This window comes from Colius striatus, chromosome 8, assembly GCF_028858725.1.
Source record: "Colius striatus isolate bColStr4 chromosome 8, bColStr4.1.hap1, whole genome shotgun sequence".
Taxonomy (NCBI): domain Eukaryota; kingdom Metazoa; phylum Chordata; class Aves; order Coliiformes; family Coliidae; genus Colius; species Colius striatus.
In genome coordinates this window covers 31,829,562-31,850,768 of record NC_084766.1, presented here as the reverse complement: position 1 = coordinate 31,850,768, position 21,207 = coordinate 31,829,562, and the positions used below count along the sequence as shown (strand labels likewise).

Here is a 21,207-nt window from a genome sequence, read left to right as displayed (position 1 = left end):
AGCAAAGGTATGTGTTTGAAATGAAACAGTAGCCCATAGCTATGATTCAACCATTTAGTTTCTTCCAAAGTTTCTTCTTGTCTTTATAGCTTCCATGAAGGTGCAGTGTACAAAGGGCTGCTCCAAGCTGCTGAAGAAATATCTTTGTCTTGTTCTGTCCCTGCCCCATCCCAGAGTTTCTTCTGAGAGCAGTGCTCTTATGTGGGGTTGGAAAGTTTTGAGTGATAGCATATGCTGTGGAAAGGACCATTCTCAGATGCAGGACATGCTGAGGTAATGTACTGCCTTGAGAGTGTTTGATAGACAAAATATCAGTGTGGTGGGAAGCAGCTCTTTCCCTGAAGCACTGGTAGAGTAAGACTGTGGAGTGTTATAAATAGATTTTAGCATATATAATTTCCAGTTACAAGCCTCATAATCTCGCTTCAAACATGAAAAACACTGACAAATGCACTTGCAAAGAACTGGAAAAATAAAGGAAGCAACAGGCAGTTTGATTTTTGCTTTAATAGCCTTGTGTACCAGCATTCCCATGCATAGGACTGATTGTTTGCTCAGCTGCCGTGTACAGAACAGTTTTATTCGGTGACCTTTAGCAAGGTGTAAGTAACTGGGGAACTCCATATGCCACAGTTCCATGCCCACAATAAGTTGACCTGGAAAGAAAAAGAAACCACCAAAACTTGAATCAAGATTTATTTATCTGTTTTCCCCCAAAGAAAAAAGGAAATGTTGTCAGCTGTCTCTTTGAGGATCATAAGTTTGATCCATAACCTCACTTAAGCCTTCTCAAAAGCCTGCTGTGTAGACTGTTAGTGTCTGTATATTAACAGTAACAAGGTGTGTTTCCTTCTTCTAGGGACCAGCTGTAAAATTTCAGTTTTAATACAGGAATAATTAATTCTCTAGATCCACAAATATAGAGCTCTAGATGAAAGCTCCAGAAGGCATCTTATTAAGCACCCTTTATTCATGTTAAGTACCTAACTAGATTGTCCCAAGCAAAGCTTTGCAGGGTTTTTTTGGAGCATACACTGGAAAAGATTTCATCACCTTCTCTAAATAATCCATGCCAATGCCAAACTGCAGGGAAGGGTTTTTCCTAATATCTAACCAGTATTTCTTCTGTCATATAATACATCAGTTAAAACTTGACCTAAATCCTGCAGCTACACAGACCCTCACAGACAGTTTATGCATGTTTTTATGCTCCTCTGCCAGCTTTTCTTTATTGAGAAATACATTTTCTCTAGTTGATCTACACAGATGAAGTTTTCTGGATCTCTTTTGCTGTTTTTTTCCAAACTTAAGTCTGTCTGTTTTTCTTAAAGTATAATCTCCAAGCCTGAAAATGATCCTGTTTCTGGTTACAGTCTTACCCAGGTTATTCAAATTAGCATAAATACCCCTTGGATCTTCTTCACAGTACTCCTGGTACTGCACCTGGGAAGGAGACTTGCTTTATCTTGGTTTGTAATTGTTTTACTGTGGTGAGGCAGTATACATTCCAAATTATTCACTGCTATATTCCTTTCAAGACAGTCATTCCCTAGCTTGTACCTGAACATTTGATGTAAAAAGGAAGCACGTACCTATGTCCGTCTTCTCCGTGAGTTATATTGACTGTTTCTGCCCCCAGTCTTGCCCAGAGCAGAGTGAATATGGTTTTATTCCAGAGAAATTCAATTTTTTTAGTATTTTTTGGATTAATTTCAACATCAAGGTATTCTGTATAAACTTGGTCTTGAGAGAGGACTCCACTGCAAATAGAATGAAGACAGCAGTGCAGTTTAGAAGTCATTGAACCAAATCATGTTCTCCACAAGATTTGAGGTTTCCCCTTTGTTACAACAGAAATTTGCACTTTTGCTGTTCTTTTCAACAGCACAGGACACTGCACCAGCCCTGAACAGGGAGAGGATGGGAAGCAATACTGGGAACTTTAAATGCACGTGTGGCAGCAGAACACCAGGAGATGGTAGAGGTGAGGCTGGGGCTGCCTCCAGCACCCAGGTGTGCTGAGTTTTGCAGGTGTCACTGAAGGGAGGGCTCTAGGAGAGATTTTCAGGGAGGATTTTATAGATGAGTTTGGAAGCTCTCTGAGACTTTGTTCTGCACATTCACAGAGGATAGAGGAAGAATACATGGAAATGCTTCTTTCAGACCAGGTACAGTGGGAGCTTCTATTTTGATAGTGGGAGATGATATGAGCTGTGGTTTACTTGTTAGATTGTATCTACAGCAATGATGGCTTTTAATGTATCCTAGGGAAGAAGGAGGTATCCACTTGGCAAATTTGATAAGTTCAGGCATAGCATTGCCTGACATGAGATACAGCAAGTCATGACCAGAGCAGAGAGTCTTGTCAGCATGTGGAGTGAGCATCCTGACATGTGTGTGCCATGCTGGTGTGGGACTGGTAGTGCTGAAGCATGTAGGTAACACGTGAGCACTCTATGAATTGCAGGCACTTCAGTATACATTCATTTTTTCCTTAAGAACAAAACTTCTGTCAAACTGTATTCCTAACTTAGTGTGAAGACACACAATTCATGGTAAAGAAGTGGCTTCCATCTCCTTGTGGCAGCTCTCAAGTTGCCCTCATAGGTCTTATCTATGTGGTAACTTTTTTCATATCTGATGTTTAGAAAGTCTGCAACATAGAATAAATGTTTGCACTGCTTAAATCTGTGGAGAATGTGTAGATTAATGTTAACATGAAATGCTATAGGAAAACACTCATTTTTCTTACCTATTAACCTTATATTCTTTTGTGTTCCCTTCTGTGTCATGGAAAATAAGGTTTATGTCCCCTCTCATTTTCTTGACACCGGACAGTTTGATAAATACTTTTTGTCTCCAAGCTGCACAAATAAAAGCAAAGTAAAACTAGATTGTCATTGATATGAGAAATCTAAAACCACTAGTATACTGGAAAGTTATTTATTTTTCCCTAACTGAAATCCATTGGGGTTAGCAAACAAAAGACTCACTGAGCTTGAATTTTGGTAACAAATTGAGCATTTTTTTTTGTCAGAGATATTGGCAGCTTACAGATGCTTGGCTCTAAATCACATTGAGGCAATCACTTTTCAGGGATGTGAATAATTGTAACAAATTTTCTCCACTTACTAGCAAAAGGTGGGTCTGGTGCTGTGTTCAAAAAAAACTTTTGGTCTATCCTCTCCAATTTTGCTGGGAATCTGTCAGCATAGTGCCCCATCATTGGACAACCCTCCTGAGGACATGGGAAACCATCTCCCTAGAGAAAATAAGAACATCAGTTAACAAGGAGTACTTGTCATCCTAGTTCTGACAAAATTGAGGCTCAAGGTGCTGTTCTGATCTTGCAAAGCTCTGGCAGTGCTGTATGTTATCATATCCTACCATCAAAATGTGATGAAATAGTTTCAGATAACAGCTGCACCCAAGCATATATCAAGAAGGTGTAGAACAAGCAGCATCCACAATACCTGTGTTGATGATGGTGTAAGTCTCTCTAATTCAAATATTTTTTCAGCTAGAGTCTAGGACAAAATGTAAGCCAATTTTACCCTCCTAGTGAAAATGAACTTGCCTGCATTCATGTTGCAGGGGGAAGGGGGATTATTTGTAAGCAGATTTATGTAGGTGCTTTAATCAGTGCCCAGTGTGAATTAAAACACAGCCAAAGATTCTGGAGGATCCAAATGTCTCTTCTTCCAGCCACAAATTAGTAGGATAGATGTATCTAATTTACATGCTATTTGCATAAAGGTTTAGGGTAAGAATTGCATGGGGTTTATTTTTTCCCCCTATTTTGGTGATATCATTCTGTGCTTCAGAAGCAATTTATCAGAATGGAATAGTTCATGAAGCCACTGTGCCTCACTGTGTACTTCCCCCTACCAAACCATACCACAAGAGCACAGCCACCAGCATCCAAGTGATCACACCACGAGAGTACAACCACCAGCATCCAAGCGCTGCGTGCACAAAGCTGAACCTACCCTCAGTGCAGAGACTTGGATTACTTTCTTTACAGCTCACCCATTCCTGGGCTGATACACTTACTGACTGAAAGGATTCGTATTTGTCAGAGGCATATCCAAGGAATCCAGTGGGATAGAGGATACTTTCAAAATAAAACTCATGACTGCGTGAGTGATGGCACCCTCCAATAATTGGAGCATCTGTCGGAACAAACTTTATGAGGATCTGTGAAATAACCTCCCATTCCTCTATACAAGAGTTGCCCTTGTTTCATCATGGAAACAGCCCAGACACAGAACACTCTGAAGCTACACATTTCTAGTTGCAGTAGAAGTTACGGTTTTGTCTGTGTTTTACCTGGAGAACTGTGCATGAGTTACCCAACAATTGTATTGGTCTGCTATGGAGTAATAGTCCCTTTAAAGAAGACAACTAAACATATATATATATATATCTCATAGAATCACAGAATGGTAGGGGTTGGAAGGGACCTTTAGAGATCATCTAGTCCAACCCCCCTGTAGAAGCGGGGTCACCTAGATCAGGTTGCATAGGGACGTCCTCTGGGCAGCCTGTGCCAGGGCTCCCTCACTGAAACAGTGAAATGGTTTTTTCTTATGTTTAAGTGGAACTTTTTGTGTTCCAGCTTCATCCCATCACCCCTTGTCCTGTTACTAGCTACTATAGAAAAAAGGGATGTCCCAGCCTCCTGACTCCCACCCTTTAGATATTGATAAATGTTAATAAGATCTCCCCTCAGTCTCCTCCAGACTAAACAGCCCCAATTCCCACAACCTTTCCTCATAAGGAACATGCTCCAGTCCCCTGATCATCTTGGTGGCCCTGTGCTGGACTCTCTCCAGAAGTTCTCTGTTCCTCTTGAGCTGAGGAGCCCAGAACTGGACACAGGACTCCAGATGAGGCCTCACCAGGGCAGAGTAGAGAGGGAGAACCTCCATTGACCTACTGGGCACGCTCTTGTTGATGCATCCCAGGATGCCATTGGCCTTCTATGCATATATATTTGTGAGGTGTCACAGCAAGGTGATAATGATTCTAGTTTTATAAACCTTAATAGAGGAAAGAGAATCCACTAGCCTTCGGTCAAACTCTCCAAAGCCTGTGAAGAGGGGGAAGTCTCAGAAGCAGAAGTGAGGCATGTACAGTCCCTGGAAATAAGCTTTTGCCCAATTCATGCCTTCTAAGAGTCAAATGCTCTTTGTAGCACCTGCAAGAAACCAAAGGCTGTAGTGTCATGCCATAGGCTTGGTTCTGACACTGACCTGTCTCAGCCTAGGAAACCTCCTACTGAGGGTGTCAGACTCCTGACAGACTTCTTGTTCCCTGCCTTTTTGTGTTCTGCAGTCCAATTTCAAATCACAGAAGCAAAATGTAGGCTTGTAATATATCTCCTTTCCCCACAGTGTTCTGATCCAGCCTTTGCTGGTTATTTCCTTTTCAACCTTATGAGCAACCTTATGACAGTTACTTTTGGAAGACAACATCACAGTTCCTGTTTGAGGACTGAAGGAAAACAAAGCACTATGTATGTTGGGAATGTATGTTTACCTGCAAGAATAACTTCAAAATTGGTGTATTTCATCTTTAGAATTAAATCGGTGCATCCAGGCATCTCAGTTCCTCCGTTAGGGTAAAAGTCAAGGTGACCAGTGGCATTGTACATTCCAAGCCCTGAGATAGATATGGGTTGATATAGTGTCTCTGTGACATGGCCATCCCTGCATATATTCATTTCCACATGTACACTTACCTACAGCAGGAAAGTGAGCACCATTGCTGTGAATAACATCAACAAAGTTTGCATCGGAAGGATCTAGTCTCACCTCTGGAGGAGTACCTTCAAAATAGGGTCCAGCAGGGTCTAAGCCTAAAAAAAACATCCCCACATTTATTAGTTGAGTGAGGCAGAGAAGTATTGCATGTGTTAATATATCTTTTGCCAACAGACTACATCAGACACTCAGTATTTGAATGGTAATGTTATAAATTCTAAGAAAATGTGCAATAATACAGTTTTGCAAACCTTTCTGCAAACTTATCACAACAGAAGCAAAATATTTCCCAATACATTGCATTGTATAGCCATGAAGGAGGCATTTTATTGCCTGTGAGGTTATGACTGGCCAATAACATTGTATGAATAGGGAAACCTAAGGATTCTTGATATGTTGCTTTGTCTTTGTGCAAGGCTTGACCTGACTCAGTGAATGACAGTAATGTTACAAACATAACTATGTTTGTCTTTCCACTAAAGAGTTTTAAACCCAGCCAGAAAAAGATGTAATAATTCCTCTGTTTCTGAGAACCATAAAATTTGCCTGCTCTCACACAATGTGTCTCCAGCACTGCCAATAATTGAATTCCAGTCTACAGACCAGCGTGTTGCAAGTTCCTCTCCTGTAGAAACAGGCTAAGTTAGCTCTGCCCTCCCTGTGAACAGCCTACCTGTTATCCGTCTGATGCCTGGGATCCTTCTTCCTGCCTCTCCTGCAGTATGTGCTCCCAGACTGTGGCCAATTAAATGGATTTCAGAAGGAGGGTATCTGAAGATGTTCTGATCATTAAGGTAGTAGTGGTGGGAGACAAGAACACAGGCTTTAAACAGCAAGCAAAGAGAATGTCCTACATTGAGGGCCTTTAGGAACCTCTAGACTGACTTCCTGCAGAGCAAACATGGTCTGAGTTTCCTGAGCTCATTATTGCTTAAATTACATTGAGACTTGATAGAGAATAATGCAATCTACAATTTTAGATGCCTAGTGATGGTGAACTCACTGTTGTAGTGTTGCTTATGGTTACCGTATTCAGTTCCAAAATATGAGCCTTCCTTCTGATTTGGAGCAATCCCTAACTTTATCTTCTATCAAAACAATCTTTTGTTTTCATAATTTACCTTCTTATGGAGCTCTCATGTCTATTCTCCTTGTGTCTGCTTAGAGTATGAGATCATATCACTCAATATTGTCTCTGATGACCTCAAGTAGGGTGACATTCATTCTCCTCTTTGCCAAACATCAGCTGTGTGAGACCTGCACTGCCGAGAGACTACATGTTTTGAAGGTGGAAATACAGAGTAATCAGTGTGTCAGCTGCACACAGGAGTCATGCTTCATCCAGAGATTTACTGGGTTTTGTAGTGACCAAAGAAAATAAGGACTGGTTTCTAATTGCTAGGGGTTTTTATACTATGTTTAGTTTTGCTTTGTCACGCACATACCAAAATAAAGATCTGTGGTGTTGACCTATCTACCTTCATTGTCAGACAGCAGATTCCTCTGAATACATTTTACTGCAGTATTTCCATTTACAGTGCAGCTTAACTTTTCCTAAAGTCAAACTCCAGAAATTTTGTGAATTGGGGAAAAGAAAGGAGTGTCATTTATGCATTTTTGTAAGGGAGGAAAGAGAGGCTGAGACTGCAAATCATGCAGCAAGGGATATTAAATGAGAAACTCAGCCTATCTCCAAAAAATTTGGAATGATACACAGAGAAGATATAGAAACAAAAGTGTGAGGCTTGATATGAGTTTCTTAGGTAGAAACAGTAGATTGTGGGGAAGTGTCCTTTTATGCTCTGAAGCCCACAAAGTTGGTGCTTTGCCTCGTGTGCTCTCTGGACTCTCCCTTGCAGCACTTTAAAATGAGCACCAGCTGACCAGGATCAAATCCATAGCCAGGGAGGGTTATGACTTTCAGCAGTTCTGAGTGCTCGTGAGTCTCTCTGAAGTCACAGGGAAATGCTGATACTCTTCAACATTGCAACCAAGCAGCTCTGCTCTGTATGTGTAAATGTGAGCTTTTACCTTCAGGAATATGAAGTTCACAACAATAAGGCAGATGTACAGTTTATCATGCATGTAGACAGCAAATATGGCATTACTGAATCAGCCAGCTCCCTGTTTCAGTGCTGCTAGGCTTCGTCTCTGTTGAATGCCTTCTTGCCTGTATCATCGTATGGAAATGTTGCCACCTACTGGTCTCTAATTAACTGGCACCTCTTTTCAACCACAGCTTAATTTACGTCTTTTGTGGCTGTGAGAAGGCCTTACAGAGTTGATAATTAGTATAATTAGCTAGATTGCAACTGCATGCATTGTACAGCTCATCCCAAAGCACCGTCCGACCATACTCAACAGGGTTCAAAATCAAAGCAGCAGCATCATAACCCCACTACAACCACTTCAGAATGGTCGGTGGTGAAGCTATGTCTTTTACCTGTAAAGTTTGTATGAAATAAGCAACCTCAGCCCCAAGCACGCGGATGTTGTTCACCGCACTGACGTAGGTGCCTTTTGCACCTTCGTGCCAATCGACAGCAATGCAGTTGGTATTTTCCACTTCCAGTAACAGCTGATGTGGGAACACATAAAACAAAGTATTTAAGGAAACAAAATAACAAAGATTCGACTTAAAGCAGGATGAACAAGAAAAAGTAAGGTAGTAGTGGAATTTCTCCTTTACTAAACAGAGCTCTTCACTGTAGCCTGTATCACACCGAAACGTGCATCTGCTTACAGGACAATATAACAAACCATTCATCCATAAGGTATCAGTTATGAAAGACCTTAAGAAAAACATCTTACTTTATAAGCTATTTGTGTAAAGATTTGAAATAATTTGGAAAAGCCACTCAACTGCACAGTAGTTTCTACGTGCAGCATGTGATTCTCTTTGAGAGATGTTGGTAGTTTAACTGAATAGCAGAGGGAGTAGACTTATTTACAGAATGCCTTTGAAAGTCACATCAGACTGGAATGGTTTGGAGTAGAGCAGAATTTTTCAGCTAAGATAGCTAATGTTTTGGTCACAGTTTTGCAGAGATCACAGGAAAAAAACATATATCAAGCAGCAGTTGTAGCTTTCTGTGATTAAGGCTCATCTAAGGTTTGAGAAAGAAATAGAAGTGGAAACCAAAATGATTCCTAGATAAACAGCTGAATGTGAGTGGTGAGGAAAACGGGGGCTTGAAGTGATTATGCATTGAATCCTGGGCTCCCTCATCTCCTGTAGGCACCACAAGTTTGTAGTGTGAAGAGGCAGATGGAGGGAAACAGATGCTGTTTCTTTTCAACTGAAAAAATTGGAATTTTAATGTTCTAGATTAAAAGTTTTCATAGATGTATGAACAAAATATTATTGTAGATCTAGGACTTAATATTCAGAAGTGGTCTTTTTCTAGGTTGTCCTTTTCCTTGACAGAGAGGAAGAGGCAGAAACTAGAGTAGATTTTGCATATCTGTCAGAGGCAAGGCTGTCATTGACAATCTCCTCTGCTGGTTTTCTGGTAGCTTCTTCATTTCCTATTTGAAATCTTTTTGTTTCATTGCACTCTGTAATCAAACAAAAAGATGATTTGGTTTGGTTTGGTTTTTAAAGAATTGAATAGTGGTGAATCAGAATAGTGATTATAGACTGAATCTTGAGCTTTACAGCTCAGGAGGGCCTTTTGTCTGAAGAATGGTCCAATTGCTCCTAACGGGAGTAGTGTCTTGATGTGTCTAATCCAGTATTCTGACATTGGTGTAGAGGCCAAGGACATCTATGTTCAGTGTATTGCTTTGATCTGATCTGTAGGATTTAGAGATGGAAATTCTCTAAAGAAACACAATGTCAGAGATGACCAAGAAGCCTTCACTATACTACATCTTCCAGAGCGTGAATACTTTGGCTTTTGTGAAATACACCTCTTGGTTAGTATCTGCTACTATCAAGTGAACTGTATAAGAGAAGGTGACTACTAGCATCTAAAGGATATTGACAGATTGTAGGTACAAGTGCTGATGAGAATCAGAGGCCACTGTCTCATACCAAGCACATTTCTACCACCCAGCCTTTTTTTCCAGTGCTTCCAAATCCATGAATGATGAAGGAGGTGTTCCTATGTGAGGAAAAATGTGACCTTTGGATGGTTGAAGAGTTTATTGCTGAGATCACCTGTGTGTGAAAAGAAAGAAAGAAAGAAAAAGTTTTAGCTATTCATAAGCTCAAACATTAAAAAAACCTTTCAGCTAAGAAGTCATCCCCTCTGCAGGACGCCAGGGACTACTGTGAATAGACAGTCTGTGAGGTTTGAAATTCAAGGACTCTTGTATCTTGCCTTTCTTTGTTCCACTATGGTTTCCAAAGAAATTGTGCCAATGTGGTTTCCGTGGCTCTTATTTTGCCTAATGAAGGAACAACTCCCTTATGTGGAATGTGAAGCAACCTAAAAGGGCCAGAGTGTCACACAATTCCTGTTGCCCTGAGTTAGACAGCTTTCTCCAGAGAGCAGCCCACCAGCTCCACATCTCCTGGTTCAAATTGCCCCTTTACTGACCTGACCTTTGGCTTCTATGTGGTGCTCTGCATCTAAGCATCAGTTCATTGTTTTTTTTCTAGGTAGATGGTGTTTCTGTGCTTGGTTTTGACACTAGCTACTCCTGAAAGGCTGAAGGAATTTCATGCAAGAACTGCAGACAGTAGAGGTGAAGCTGAACTTCACACATTGCTGCAAGCTCCTTAATTACATGTTTTCCTTTTCCTCCGAGATAGATATCTGAGTGTCTGTGTTGTTTTGAGACAAATACAGGGCCTGTGATGTGAGTTTAGGGAGTTTGGGTGTTCAAGGGCTATGCCCTAGATCATAGATACATCTCAGCTTAGTGGCTGGAAAGTGGCACAAGTTGTATTTTGACTTGTCAGCAAAAGAAGTGCTGAGTAACCTGCTGCTGAATGTGTGCTCACTTGTGTGCTCACTTGTCCCTGCTTTGCAGGTCATAAAAAACTTATTACAGGTAGAACTTCTCATCCTTAGAGAGCTTGAGTTTGATTCTCAGCATGGCAACCAGGATTGCTGTAAGCAACATCATCTGCAACAGCAGTGATGGCATCATAATTCAAACCAGAAGAATCCTAAACACCCCTGCACAGCTCAGGGGACACACAGGGATTTAGGGAGGTGCTGGAGTCACTGTCTCTGGAGGAGTTTCAGAGACAGGTGCATGTTGCACTTGGGGAAATGGTCTAGCGGTTGATAGGGCTGGGACAAAGGCTGGACTCAATGAGCTTAAAGCTCTCTTCCAGCTGAAAAGGCTCTTATTCTATGATTTACAAGCTTTTGCTGAAGCAGTGTGGACCCAACTCCCCATCTTACAGGTTCCTTCGTGTTGCTCTCTCAGTGTCTCAGGACATAAGCAACTTGACTAGTTACCTGTTCTTTTCAGAGTGCAGAGAGTTATATAATAATTTAAAATCACATACATTTCAAGGCAGAGTGTGAGTCTGGAAATTGCACAGCATCAGTCTTCTCCAGACTTTTAAAAGTGACAGTATCTAACTTAGCTTCCCACTTAAACAGCAACATTTGCTCTTCTATGTGAATACTCAGACAGCTGTCTGTTTGAACAAGTCTTCCTCAGAGACCTAACTACATGCAAAAGGGAGTCTGCCATAAGCTACATCCTTGTGCAGAAAAATGCCAGGAAAGCTGCTGTGTCCAAAGTCCATTCATCACTGTACCTTCAAACCATTTTCTTGCTCTGACTTGTTTGTCTCTGATGACTGAAATACACTTTTTAACAACAAACATTTGTAGGTTTAGACAGTTCTTGATGTTAAAAGTAAATGTCACCTGTGAGTTATTTCCTGTTTCTCTGGTGTAGAGAGAAAAAGTGATGTTCATGCTTTCTGGAGAGTCAGGCAAACCTGTGAGAAGCCTCCCTGGTATCCCAGACCAGGGTGGATCATCTGTAAAACAGCCAATCCTGCTGTAGCAAACTTCTTTACCTAGAGTAGAAGAAACAATTTGTTTATATGTTGGACTGTCTTATGCTTGATGGTGTATTTGAGACAACAACAGTCTGAAGAGCTGAAAATTAAGGATTCCATTTTATGAATGATTTTGAAGCTGAGATTGATTCTTGTTTCCTTTATGGATATTGCCTGAAGCAGGTAACACAAGGGGAGCTAAATTGAGAATAAACAAAGAAAAGACCCAGACCCAGTTTTTACACCATTTTCTAGGCTTGTACAGGATTAATTCAATTTCTTTTAAAAAGAAATCTTTTAAGAAGTGCTTGTTAGAATTGCTCCTGCAGGCTTCCTACTCCAAAGCATTGTATCTCTTCTCATAGGAATGAATATCTATGCAGTAACCTTGTACTGTGAATGAAATTATAATAGTAGCTTTTCTAAATAAGTTGGGTCTCTTGCTCAACTTTTATGTTCTGGCCCTGTCTGCTGTACTAAGCTCCCTGTTGCTGAGTGGTTCTTTATATACAGCAGTTATGTAAAGACAGTTCATGCACTGTCTCTATAGAACACATGGCTCTGAATTTCTCAGTGAATTTTCAGTGCAGAGTTATGTCTATTGTTTTCTTAATGATAAATTTTAAACAGAGCAGTGCCTTTTAGCATTAGTTCTATGTACAGCAATAGACTTTGTCACATAATGACCTGCAAATCATACAACTTCAGTGCAAAGGCAAATACCAGTCATCATCTTCTATAGAGTATTTCATCTGAATTCAGCTTCTAGTGGTAGTTTTTGTAGATATAGTGCCTCACCTGCCACTGTGCCAAGGAGATAAAATGCAGCAATCCACATTCCAACCACCTAAAGCAAATTGAATATACAGGTTTAGCATTTTATTTAGAGTGACTTGTCCTTCTTAAAAGAGTGTAATACAAAGAGAAATGCAAAGGCTTGCACCTGGAGAGGAATAACCTCATACACAACCTCATACACCAGACAGTATACACTGGGAACCCAGCAGCCAGAAAGAAGCTTTGCAGAAAGAGACTCGAGGGTCCTGTTGGACACCAGTTGACCATGAGTCAGCAACATGCCCTTGCAACAAAGGCAGCCAGTAGCATCCTGGGCTGCATTAGGAGTATTGCCAGCAGAATGAGGAAGGAGTTTCTTCCCTTACTCTCAGTTTTACTGTTCATTGCATATCTTGTGCAGCCAAAACTGCATGCAGGTTGCTGAGGATGTGAATCAGATCACAAGGTCCTGATTTTTGCCAGCAAATGAGGAGCTAGGTGAGAGATGTGGTAAACTAGACAGTGATAGATGTAAATTGGAGAGATCTACATGCTTGACAGCTTGGGCCCCTCACATTGAGGTGGTGGAGTGTGTTCAGAGATAGGCACTGGAGCTAGTGAAGGGTCTGCAGCACAAGTCTGATGAGGAGTGTTTGAGAGAACTGGGGCTGTTTAGTCTGGAGAAAAGGAAGATGAGTGGAGACCTTCTTGCTCTCTACAACTACCTGAAAGGAGATTGTGGCAAGGTGGAAGTCAGTCTCTTCTCCCAAGTAACAGGTGACAGTACAGGAGGAAATGGCCTCAAGGTTGTGGCAAGGGAGGTTTGGATTGGAGATTAGGAAAAATGTCATCATTGAAAAGGTCATCAAGCCCTGGTGCAGGCTGTCTGGAGAAGTAGTTGAGTCACCATCCCTGGAGCTATGTGTGTAAAAAATATGTGGATGTGATGCTTAGGGACATGGTTATAGTGGTGGGCTTGAGTGTGTGAGGTTAACAATTGAAAGCAGGTGATCTTTAATGTCTTTTCTCATATAAATGATTCTATGATTCTATCTTCAGGTCGTTTACACTGCTTATACCTAGGGCTCTTTGCATCTAACTGTGTTCAGATTCGTTTCCTCTACACTTCCCTTACTTGGCTTTCCCATGGAGGGGTTCCATATATCCCACCATTCTCCTCCCCTTTCATTTGCCTCATTCACCTTTTTGGTTTATTGGTGGAAGTTGGATTACTTGGCTGTAACGATGCAGTTTCCTAACCAGGCCCAAGGGGATAGGTCAGAGTGCAGAGAGTGTTCTGAGCACACTCTAATCAACTCTGTTGTGTCCCTGTGTGGTAATAGCTTGTTTGTGTGGTAAGGCAGAGGAGCAAGGCTCATTATCTAAGCAGTGAGCTGAACTTGCAAGTGCAGAGCTGATAAGAGTCATGAAACTTCCTTGGAAATACAGTTCTGTTCCCTAGCCTAAAATATCCCTTGATGCAGTTAGAGAAGAAAATTTGCTGCTCGAGGAGACTGGAAAGAAGAGAGGAGCACCAGCAGTAAGAGTAGGAGGGGAAAGGATCAGGAGTTATTCTAAGCAGCTGGTGATAAACAGAAAGGCCCTAACTGTTAGCTGAAAGGAACACCTCTGTTCAACTGGAATATCTGCCAAGAAGTACTCATCATCATGATGAGAACCTGATGACAGTGCAAGAAAATCACAGATGATGTGGCTCATCAAACGAATTGTAGAGCTCAGTGGGCCTTGTTTATGTTTAACTGAGAGCTCTCATACTCAGGAGACATATAGTCAATGTTGGGAACACCAGAGTAGGAAGGATAGTGTAATTTCTTTTCAGACCCAAAATCTGAAAGGGAGCTGATGAGTAATGATTTTAGAACATGTGTGAGGCTGTTGCCAAATAAGTGATCAGTAGTTTCCTTTCAGATGTTCTTCCTTTGAAGGCAGAAAACAGAAATGAACATAGAGCTAAGCAAGTAGTGGAAGATGCAGAAAGTTTGTTTTATTGTTGGGGTTTTGTGGGATGTTGATTCATTCTGTGATTGAGAGTGTAGTTGGAGACAATTTTTTAACAGGTAGGCTTTTGGTATTGGTCTCTGTTAACTTAATGGCAAAAAGATTGCAAAGAGGTTAAGAGATTGTGTCTTTGTAAAAAGAGTTGAGAGAGCACACAATTTGTTTGGGGAATATTGTTTCTCTGGGCAGTTTAGAGGCTTAGTGCTGAAGAAGTGGAACTGGAATGACTTGTTTGTGAATGTGATCTCAGCCTAGCCAGTATGGCTGACAAGAAGACTGCTGAACATTGACCTAAATTGTTATACTCAATTAACAGAGGACATGCACTTCTGAAGCAAAACCAGCACTAAATATTTCTAAATCACTGTTCAACCCAAAAAAAAACAACAAAAAAACCCCTCCATAGACTGACAATCTGATGTATAAAACCTCCACTGGAGCAGTAGTTGTCCTCCACAGTAGGCCATCAATTCACCTTCTGGGCATTGTTACTCAGCCTGTGATTCATAGGCCACTAGTGGATGGTTTGTGAGACACAAGAAAGTCTACTGTGTATTTTCAAGTCCCACATTTGTATCCACATACCTTTCCCTTGCAGACATGGGCACCCAGTCTATTCAGAAAAAGCAAGCCCAAATCTCAGGGGGAGCTTAATTATCAGCATTTTTAGCCTAATAATCTCACTGCTGTCAATAGATTATTAAAGAAAAACATAAGCAAAATATGTTATTGCTTAAGAATTTTACTCACCATTCTCCTATCACACTTCTTATCTCTTTCCCTGGTGAGCAGTAGCAGGATACAAAAGAGCCACTGTGTTCTTTAATGAAGTACTTCAATGAGTAGCTGTATGCTGAAATAAAGTCACAGAAAAGAGGTTAAAACCAGGCAGAAAACTTGGTGAAGTGCAAGAAACTGTTAAATACATGAGGATGAAGAAAGGGAATATTGGAAACTGAAGGAATAGCTAGAAGTCATGCAGATTTAATTAAGAAAATAGCAATGGCAGCATGTACACTTACTACCAGTAGAATGAAGACATGAGTCAAGAAGGAATATTTCATGCATGGAAGAATGAAAACGATGCAGTGCTTTTGGTCCATTACTAGAAAGAGATGGAGCAAAAGGCAATGATGTAGCTGAAGTGAAATGTTTAGGCTTTTCTTTTTTTTCCTCTTTACTAAAACCAGCTGATGTTGTTCACATCAAGAAAAAAGTGATGGTGATGCTCTGTTCAGACAATAACTCTGGATCTGCCATAGAACAGCTGCTGGAACTAGATATTTTAAAATCATTGGACTTTGGTAACTCGTAGCTGAGATCCTTCAAAAATATAGCTATCAAAAGCCCAAATACTAATGATAATTTTTTGTTAAGTTATTCATTGGCAAGAAAATGTCAGAGATGTGATTTGGAAAAAACTAATATGCTAACATGTTAAAAAAATTAGGATGAATGACTTAAGTAGCTTCAGATCTGTGGAATTTTGGTCCAATATCAGCCTGAGACAGAATAATGAAACTCTTCAGAGGACACTCAGCCATGAAAGAAAAAGAGTGAAAAAGATTAAATTGTGTAAATGAACTCAGCCACATGACATGACAAAACATGCTGCTCTTACACGATCAACGTTATAAACCTCATGATACTTGGATTTTGATAAGATCTGCTCTGCTACTTGATATTTTGGCTAAGAATTTATCATTGTGCACGTGCATTGTTACAACAATTAAGTAGATTAAAAATTAAATGCATGGATTAAATAGATTAAAAAGTAATTATTGCATCTCACACTATAATAGCAAGGAACTAGAAGGCAACTCTTGGATTTACAAATACAGTTCTAGCAAGTGCATCATCTGCTTCTGCAGGGGGGTTGGACTAGATGAGCTCTAAAGGTCCCTTCCAACCCCTACCATTCTATGATCTGTGCACCATAGCATCACATCACGATCAAGCTGTGATTGTAGTGTTTTAGCTGCATTTTCTTGACCCTATAGGTAATCACTGCTCATGATGGATCATCACTGGTTAGGCTTTTAGAGGAACCAGTTCCTGACATTACTCTGCATGTCAGCTTTCAACCCTGGTATTGCTGGATGTGAGCTCACAGTGAAAACATACTGACATCTAGATGAATAGTAAATAATAAGTACAGGCCATGGGTGTTGGATTTTTTGTATTGTTTGGGAAAGCAAATGCTGTCACACTGCATATCATACAGAATGGAAGTGAGCATCTGAGGAAGCAATAACTGAAAAGACTTTTGAAGGCTTACTAGTATATTATTAGTGACTTTTGAAGTGCCAAAGGACTTGTCAGTCTTTCTTTCCACATATACAGTTGGGAGAATAGTATTTTCAGTATTTATATTGTACTGAATATGTATATAGGGGTATTATTTAAAGAGTACAGAAGTTTCATTGGTGCTGCACACATAGTCCGAGAGGGATGTTGAGGAAATATGAGAGTGGAGAAGAGGCAACTCAGAACAAGAAATGAAGAAAGGACTTTTTTTAGACCAGAAGAGGAGTAGTGATACTTAAACAAAGCAGTAGTGGTGGAACAAGAATGAGCCCTGAAAAAAGTCCAGTCAAGTCCATGAAATCAAGTCCAGTGTGCTGTCCTGAACTAGCCATAAAGCTGAAGTCACAGGGCAAAAAACCATGGCTAATTTTAAGATGGAGTTCTATCTCTTTTTGCTGAGACAGTGAGAAGTGGCATGGAGAAGGGTTAATGACCTAGACAATACCTCCCACTTCTTTATCCTGTGCTTCAAAGACACCAGATGGGAAGTTAGAGAGTCACCTCAGTGGCCTGTGCTGAGGTAAGGAAAAGCCTTTGTTAAAATTACTATGTTCAAAGTAAGGAGCAGTAGGGCAGGAACAGTACTGGCTCACGTTCATCTGTCAGCAAAGCTAAGCCTAGCACTTCTGTCCCTGTAGTCTTGTGTGATCTTTCTGAATTTCAGGTCTGCTTTCCCCCATTCAGTACTGAAGTTTAAGTCCTTCACCTTCTTTCAAGTCTTCTTAATTTTCGCCATTTATGGATTTTTCCATCTTTTCCTGCCTTTTCACCCCAACCACACTTCCTGCACTGGCACTGTCCTTCAACAGAGAATATGTTTGTTAGTTCTGCCTTTTCAGCATTTTATTTTAGCCTTTCGTATTGGTAGTTTGGCTCAGCACTTTGTTAACAGTGTAAAGGGAACACAAAGGAGAAGAAGCCATCAAGAGTAACATATAAGCCTTAGGTATAGAAGTTACAACTTAGATTTCCTTTTCTCTTGGCAAATTCTTGCATGGCTTTGAGCCTGAGGTGTTTAGAAAGCACTTGCTAATTGCACACTCAAGCATTTTGACATTACTCAAAAAGGTGAAAGAAATTCAGGAAAAAACATATTACAAAACTACCTTTAGGCCTTAAAAAGGGCATCACATATGTATTTGCTGATATACAAATACCTGAAGGCACAGTATAGGGTTTTTTGGGTTTTGTTTGTTTGTTTGAATGTAATTTTTCCATAGAGATTGTCTAGTTCCTTCTTTACAAGTATACAAAGAATACCATCTTTTCCAGGCACAGTCCCTGTTTGGTAGCTCAGACACAGTATTTAGCCAGACTATCAAATACTAAAAACTGATAACACACTACCAGACAAAGTGCTGGTGATATGATATGCTATTTCAGGTAGCAGAGTAATTGACATGATTGATAAAAGACTTGATTTCGTGTCCCATAAATAACCCATAGTAGGGTCCTGATTACAGATGAAGGCTCTTTGGCACTGCTTCAGAACAAACAAGTAGTAACAAGTAAAAGAGCAGTTTGACATTAGCCAATCCTCTTTCCTGTTGACTCACCAGCTTTTGCATACAGTTAGGTTTTCCTTAAGGAAGCTGATCTTAACTGAGTAGCCCTGAAGCCCACAAATTTAACATGAACTAAATCAATTTTGTAGTGGAGCCAGGATATCCAGAATATTTTGTAGATCTTCTTTTCCAAGCCACCCAATCCAAAGCAGTAACCAAGACAAGGCAGGGCTCACATCTGTTGTCTGGTCTGGGTAATTGAGCTTTCTGATTTTCTACTGACCTTTTAAACTGAATCTGAAACAGTGGATCTGAAATAATGACTCAGAATAGTGATGCAAAGACTTTTCTTGAGGTGTTTCATGTAATAAATGCTCCAATAGAAGGTTAGTAAATACACAAAGTTGTACATATATTTGTTCACCATTGGAGGATGCAGTAAGGTTTGGGCTTTTAAGGTGTTTACATCAATTGCTTAGAGATGGTGAACAATCTGAAAAAATTGAGGGATCATAGTAAAGAAAACTGGTTAAATGTCAAGTCTTTGGCTTCCCATTTCAAGGACTTTGTTCTGATTTCCTAAATAATAGGGTTCTGGCCATGACCCTACACTGGTATTCATACTTTAAAATGTACAGAGACAATTATGATCGTTTAATCTGACTACAAACATCATAAAACCCCCAATAAAAGTGATTCAGCTTTGGGAGGTGGCTGTGTCAGCTCTTTGCTAACTAAGGAGCCTTCATCTAACTTGTAGCCTCCATCTGGTCTCTTGTCTTCCAGGAGGACCTTCACTGTCGCACTTCATGATTAGACTACTGTCAAATTTAGTCAACTCTAAGACCAGCACTGTTTTCCTTTTGCCCTTCCTGAACTGTAGAATAACCCTTGTGGTGAATAATTCAAGTTTCTCTGATAGTCAACCAAAATGCATCTTGTTCACCACATTCTTTCATATAACAGCTCTGAAATTCTTCCCCATTCTCCCTTGAAATTCTTCCATTCTCCTTTTAAACCCACAGTGCTCCCAATAATGCTGAATTATGAAGCTTAATCTATCCTCCTTTTTCATTGCAGCTGTTGTTTGTGTTCTCACACGTTTTCCCCCTTTTTTAAAGACAAGTCCAGATTCCATGTGCAAATATTGTCATTTTTGCTCTTCCTTTAAAAGCAGAGAGATGTCTTCAGTCCTAAATTACCTTAGCCTCACTAAATCTACCCCATTTTCCTAGCTGCTTTACATTATCACAGCCCAGAAATTCTCATCTCCTACTGGGACTCCCTGGAATTGAAAAGCTCTAAGCTTTGTAGCTGCTGCCATGTTCTCCTCAGGATCACCCAGTGCTGCTATTTGCTCTTCACCTGTTGACACAGACCACACTGTTCAGCCTGTCTTTTTTTTTTAAAGCAGGAGTCCTTACAACCCTCTAGGCTCAACCAGCAGTTAGTAAGGATGCTTGCCCAAAAACACTACCAAGTTTTCAGCCACTTACCACTCTGAATGCAGAAAGGGTTTGCTGCTTTGCAAGCTCTGTTCAGCCAGCTCCTTGTCAAATCCTGGTTGCTACCGGCTCTTTTCACTTGGAATCAGTCCCACAACAGTGGGTGGGGACCTGCCCACACAGCATCCAATTATAAGGTTTGTGTGGGTGAGTGAGAACCTTTGTAAGAATGATACCCTTATTGCTGGATATAACAGATGTTGCCTTGTCTCTTGTCATATCTAACTCAAAATTCCCACCTCTTAAAGTTTTGTGAAGGGTTTGCAGAAGAGCAAGACAAGGCCACTTGAGCCCTCAGAGGGGTTATTGTGTGTAACATTTGTAACAGTCAAAGTGAAATGCTTACCCTAGTTGGCTGGTTGGGCTGGTTGTCCTGTAAGCTCCTGTTACAAGCAGTAAGTGGGCTGAGCTTCCTCTGCGGTGTGGAGTTCAGAACAGGAGCTGAATTTTGCTGCTCTGTGTCATCTGCTGGGAGCCACCAGTTAGCTGTTTGTCATCTGCCTGATGTACATGCCATGTGAAGCAAACCTTTGCACATTTTCATATAATCAGACCTGTTTGTATTTTTTGCAAAGAGCTGTTGGCCTATTTTAAAAAGAGGGGAGTAAGCAAAAGTTTTGTTACAACTTAAGGACACTATGGGTGCCTGAGCATTTATTAGCATTTAATAATGAAGTTACTCAAGCTCTATCTATCCACTACCATTTTGACTATGTCCTCTAAGGCCATGTGGGATTCACACATTAGGCATCTCTGTACACAGCTTTCTCATTGGTTGGCATGCTCCAAATATAACTAGCATCTGCTGACAGCCTTGTGATCCACTTAAAGCAGAGAAATCACAGCCACTTTCATTCAAAGCTGTGTCGGGAGGAGAAGGATAGGGTGAGGATAATCGTGTCATTCATCTTTTTTCTCTGCAATAGTCTCGTGACTCGTCCATTGTGCAAGTTCCAGGCTGCTCTCTGTGCTCTGGAGGTTGTGGGTCACAACTGTGTCACCACCCAGGTCTTTCAGTTCCTGGGCAAGACCTCAAGTTACTGCACTGCTAACTACAGGATGGTTGCTGCCATAGTCACTTGTTCTGGCTACTGTATAGTAGAGACTGTCATCCACACACAAGGAGTGATTCAAGTGCCTGAAGGCAGGAAGTAACTTGGGCTGAATCTACGGTTCGTATAAGAAGCCTATTTGTGGTCTTGAGATATGTGCATTGCCTGAGAGAAGATATAATTGCAGAAATAACACCAGAAAAATGCTTTTCATGTGCTGAGCTGTACATAATGTGCTCAGCCTGCTAGTTGTAAAAACCAAGTCAAGAGCATCCGCCACTCCTTGTAGCACGTGGCGCCTAC

At 40.7% G+C, this 21,207-nt stretch overlaps 1 protein-coding gene across 1 annotated transcript; it reads right to left on the bottom strand.

Moving 5' to 3' along the window:
• Window positions 1-592: 592 nt before the first annotated feature.
• On the bottom strand, window positions 593-16,179 carry LOC104560109 (pancreatic lipase-related protein 2). Its single transcript, XM_010205332.2, has 14 exons — window positions 16,157-16,179; window positions 15,286-15,316; window positions 12,538-12,586; window positions 11,603-11,757; window positions 9,802-9,927; window positions 8,209-8,343; window positions 6,439-6,547; window positions 5,744-5,860; window positions 5,542-5,664; window positions 4,054-4,172; window positions 3,133-3,262; window positions 2,753-2,864; window positions 1,593-1,760; window positions 593-656 (listed from the first exon to the last, which is right to left on the bottom strand). The coding sequence occupies exons 1-14, from the start codon at window positions 16,177-16,179 to the stop codon at window positions 593-595; spliced, it is 1,461 nt and encodes a 486-aa protein (XP_010203634.2).
• Window positions 16,180-21,207: the final 5,028 nt, after the last annotated feature.

Excerpts from the sequence above, each read along its gene's own strand:
- LOC104560109 (XM_010205332.2), bottom strand. The coding sequence starts at position 16,179 with ATGAGGTTTATAACGTTGATCGT. Across the intron at positions 6,548-8,208 it reads ATTTCATACAAACTTTACAG|AACATCTTCAGATACCCTCC; the intron begins GTAAAAGACATA and ends CTTAATGATCAG. Across the intron at positions 1,761-2,752 it reads AAAGAATATAAGGTTAATAG|TGGAGTCCTCTCTCAAGACC; the intron begins GTAAGAAAAATG and ends TTCTATTTGCAG.